The sequence below is a fragment of the Acanthisitta chloris genome, unplaced genomic scaffold (assembly GCF_000695815.1).
Source record: "Acanthisitta chloris isolate BGI_N310 unplaced genomic scaffold, ASM69581v1 scaffold11298, whole genome shotgun sequence".
NCBI lineage: Eukaryota > Metazoa > Chordata > Aves > Passeriformes > Acanthisittidae > Acanthisitta > Acanthisitta chloris.
The window spans coordinates 4812-9457 of NW_008686540.1; the positions used below are offsets into that span (position 1 = coordinate 4812).

At 45.9% G+C, this 4646-nt stretch overlaps 1 protein-coding gene across 1 annotated transcript in view; it reads left to right on the forward strand.

The window, feature by feature from the left end:
- Positions 1–4646, forward strand: part of LOC103807470 (semaphorin-3D-like) — an 18259-nt gene that overhangs the window by 3137 nt on the left and 10476 nt on the right. The window contains exons 3-4 of the mRNA XM_009080198.1: positions 248–312; positions 3072–3211. Of these exons, the coding sequence (XP_009078446.1) occupies positions 248–312; positions 3072–3211 (205 nt within the window). The remainder of the gene's footprint in view (positions 1–247; positions 313–3071; positions 3212–4646) is intronic.

Sequence of the window (4646 nt, forward strand, 5' to 3'; positions counted from 1 at the left end):
GACAGATATTTTTTCCTTCCCCTCCCAGTGGTTTTCCCCAAATCACAGGCCCTTCTCTTGCTGTAAATTTTACAAATCTCTAGGCCACATGCTGCTTTGAGGGTGAGGCTGGTTTTAGTTAAGGCAGTAATTTTCAGCAGTAGGGTGGGAGCGATGCAAGTCCACATCTGCTGAGCTGCTCTGTATTTTGCTGTTGAATTCCTGCAATTATGTCTGGAGTGTGACAAGTTTGCATGCTCTTCCACAGGCGAGCCAGAAGACAGGATGTCAAGTATGGAGACCCTGTTGCACAGTGCTGGGATGTGGAAGACAGTGAGTATTTTGCACCTTCCTTGCTCTTTTGTTGCTTAGGCATGAGTTTGTTGTGAGGGTCTCTGTAAAAACTTGCTGAACTCAACAGAACAGTTGCTTTTCCCCCACTTCATGTGCATTATCCCTCCCACAGTGACATTTGCAGAGTAAGGGACAGCAGGATGGCCCAGCACCCTTGCATCCCTGATGGGTGACCCTCCCCAGCACTCACACAGGGCTGAGAGTTGTGCCCCAACACCAAACTATCACACACATCCCTCAATGAAGCCAGTGGGATATGGGTGATGTTTCCTCCAGAAACAGGGCAGCTAATCCCACAAGGAAACCTGCAGGGGTGGATGGAGAACATGTCATCTTCTCCCCTTCCACTGCACCCACTTGACACAGGTCCCAGGGCTCAGCTGCCAAACCAGCCCCTTCCCCTTCCCGCAGCTACTTAAATACTCCTGTTATTAACAAGAGCCTCCCCCCCTTCTCCCTGCTGCCTTCCCCCTCCCTTTCCCACACCCTCTTTTCAGATGCCAAAGGGTCTGGCTCTCTGCTTTGGCATGTGCAGCCCTTGTGCACTGTCAGAGTGAAACCCTGCGGCGCTCAGCAATCTCTGCGGCAGCGTAAAAAGAAATGAGAAGCATTCAGACCCAAGTGTGGCTTTGTCTGGGACCCTTCTAGCTGCTTATTAAAGTGAACAATCCAGTCAAAACAGTCTTGGTTGTATCCCCCAGTTGAACGTTGGCCTTGGGACAAGCCACCCCTTTCCATGGGGCTCCGCTTGCTCCGTGCCGCTGCGGTGCTGGGTGCCTGCAGACCTCAGTGGGAGGCAGAGCAGAAATCAGAGCTGCTTGCCAGGAGATCAAAGCCTGAAGTCTGTTGCACAGTCTAGAGGGCTCTGGCTGTACATGTGTGCTTGCAGACACAGTTACAAAGTCAGGGGAAGATCTCGTTTCCATCAAAGTCAATGGTGAAACTCCTGTTCATCCCCAAGGGCCAGAATTTCCTTGCTTGCTGCTTGCTGGGGATCTCTAAACACTGCTATCTGAGACTGTGCAAAGCTTGAGGTTATAGAAACCCTAGCAGAAAGGCTGACAGTGTCACATTCTCCTGCAAGGATAAAGAGATACTGTAAGAGTTAACTTTATTAGACAAATCAAAAAGGATTTAGCACTGAAATTGGTATTAATCCTTTGCCCCTGGTAGTGCCACCAATAGCAATTTTATCCAGCTGGGAGTGACTCCTGTGTGCCATAAAACCATGAAGCTGACCTGTGTCACTCCAGGCTCTTGGCTTATTTTTTGCCATTTGCAAAAATTAATAGCATTATGGCCCCAAAACCTACTTAAATTCACTGCTCCACTGTGTGAGATTTCATCCCAGAGACTTCATTGGCTGCATGAAGTTGTTTGGCTCTACTGAAATCTCAGTGGCACAGTGAAATAGTGCAGAGATCTTGAATTTCTATAGATCTCATATAGGTACTTATTATACTAAAGGCATAATCCATAGCTGTATTCATTTTGCTGTTGAGCTAACTTTTGATTTGGGAGACAACACTGCTTTTCTTCTGTTATTGGCAGAGCATAAGAAACAGCTTTACTGGGATGGTAAGGCAGATAAGACACAGATAGGACAGACTAGAAATGGAAATGAAGATGCAGACATTAGAAGTTATTTGTTCAGGTATAAAATAGACCAAGAAAGGACCCCAAATTTCCTCATGGCTCCTTCAGTATTTGGTCTGAAACATACTACAGAGCATCCTGGGCTACATCAAAAGGAGTGTGGGCAGCAAGTCAAAAAAGGTGATTCTTCCCCTCTGCCCTTGTGAGACCTACCTGGAATACTGCACACAGTTCTGGTGTCCTCAACACAAGGACATGGAACAGTTGGAGCAAGTCCAGAGGAGGCCACAGAGTTGCTCAGAGCACTGGAGCATCTCCCTGTGAGCACAGGCTGAGGGAGTTGGGGCTGTTGAGCCTGGAGAAGAGAAGGTTGTGTGGAGACCTCAGAGCAAATTTGCAATATCTGAAGGGCCTACAAGGAGCCAGAGAGGGATCTGTGTTAGGAACTGCAATGATAGGACAGGGGGGAATGGGTTCAAACTGAAGGAGGGAAAGCCTAGGTTAGATATTAGAAAAAAGTATTTTACTCTAAGGGTGGTGACACTGTCCCAGGGTGTCCAGGGAGGCTGTGGCTGCCCCAACCCTGGCAGTGTTCACAGCCAGGTTGGATGAGCCTTGAGCAACCTGCTCTGCTGGGAGGTGTCCAGGGCAGGGCTTGGGGCTGGATCATCTCTGAGCTCCATTCCAACCCCTAAATTCTATGATTCTATGATTTCAAATTGTTCTGAAGGAAGGCAAGCTTGAGTTTACTTAGCCCTGTGACTGCTTTAAAGTGCTTGGGCTGAACAAAGCAGACCATACAATCTAACTTTAGCAGGTTTATCTCAGGTTTAGGAGTTACATTACTTAAAGGAAAAATACAGGTCAGACTTGAAATTCCTCCGTGGTGAAAGCCCCAACTTTAAAACTGAGCAAGCTCATGATACAGATTTTACTGCCCTCCTTAAAAACCAGTTGCACTGAAGGAGAGTTAGCAGCCACCTCTAAATCCTCACAGTTATAGTTTAAGCTAAAAGTTAAGTTCCCTTTTGCTTTTTTTCTAATTCACTCACTCTTCTAGCATCTGTTCTGAATCAGGCTATTTTCCCATTGCTTTAAAAAGCAGGTCAGGGTTAATCTCCTGTACCATGTTTGCTTTCCAGGCATTAGTCATGAAACTGCTGATGAAAAGGTGATTTTTGGCATTGAATTTAATTCAACTTTTCTGGAATGTATTCCTAAGTCCCAGCAAGCCTCTATTAGGTGGTATATTCAGCGCTCTGGAGAAGACCATCGAGAAGAGGTAAGTTATAGTCATCAGGACAGGTTTCCTCTATAGAGAATTCAGCTGAGCAGTGAAAGGCAGGAGTTATTGGGATTAGTCAATGTTTTACTTTTCCTTGCCTCACCTTAGGTATCATATAGCATTCTGCTATCACCATTTGGGGCATGCAGGGGGGAAGAGAGAAGTCATTTGCACTGTGTCATGAGCAGATTTCGATGTGTATTTTGACTTACATGCTCATTCTATTAAAAATAAAAAGTTTGAAAAAAATGTAAGAAAATGTAAATTTGTGGTAAAAAGTCAAAGCTGTTTTGTGCAGTGATTAACACAACTACTTCTGTAGGTATATGCTCAAACCCCTGTATTTCAATCAAATCTCTGCTCCATTGAGTGTGTGTAACATTCCCTTGTCATGTTAAGCTGTGTAGCTAAGAATTGCATATATGGCTTGCTGCTTCTCTCCATCCCTCCCCAGAGAAGGAATGGTCTGTGCAGTAAAAAGCTTTTTATTTGTTTTTTTTTTCTTGTTAGTGGAGTCTGAGAATTTCTCTCAAATGACATTGCTGTGGTGCAGAGATGTCAGGTTATGGAGTGCAGCTTGCACCTGCAGTAGAAATTGGTGAGACTTGTGACAGCCCTTAATTCCTGGGGGAGGCAGGTTGGTGGTCCTCACTGGTGGAGAAACCTTGGAGAAGCCTCTAGGTTGCTGCAAAGCCCCTGCACAATCTCCTGCTGATTTCTCTCTGACTAGTGGCAAAGGAACCCAAAAGGTCAACACGCTGGGAACCGATTTGGACTGGGTTTTAGTAAGTTTCAACCCTCAGGAGTTTTCTGAGCCTTTCTTTTATGTGAGTGATTTTGTGCCTGAGGCCAAGTCCTGCTGTGATGGCAACCATGGCAACAGGGGAGGAGAAGGGAGATGAACTGCTCTTTCAAGGAGCTGGTCCCAGGTGCTGGATCTGCCTTTTTGTTAGATATTCATCTGAGCCAGAAATTAGTTTACATGACAGGCACTATCAAACATCCAACTGGTCTTCCACTCTCCATGCTAATTCATCCTATGAGACCTTCTGAGTGCAGAAAATGTGCTGGGCCTGTCTAAAGGCTGGGGAAATGCAGGTGCCAGTGAGAGCATCACCTCTGGGTGAGATGTGGCTCATCCAGTCACCCCAAAGCTGCAACCTCAGTTATGTCTTGGCCTGGAGAGCAAGAGTTAGGGGATACAAGACACTTCTGATTTTCCACCAGATGAAAACCCCACAGAGCTGTATATTGACTATAGCACTGCAGTACTTCAGATTTACTCTTCTCTTACTCATATTTTGAATTGGTGAAGCTTTTTAACTCTGCTGAAAAAGAAGCTTAATTAATTAAGTGGAGCATCTCCCCTATGAGGACAGGCTGAGGAAGTTGGGGCTGTTGAGCCTGGAGAAGAGAAGGTTGTGTGGAGAGC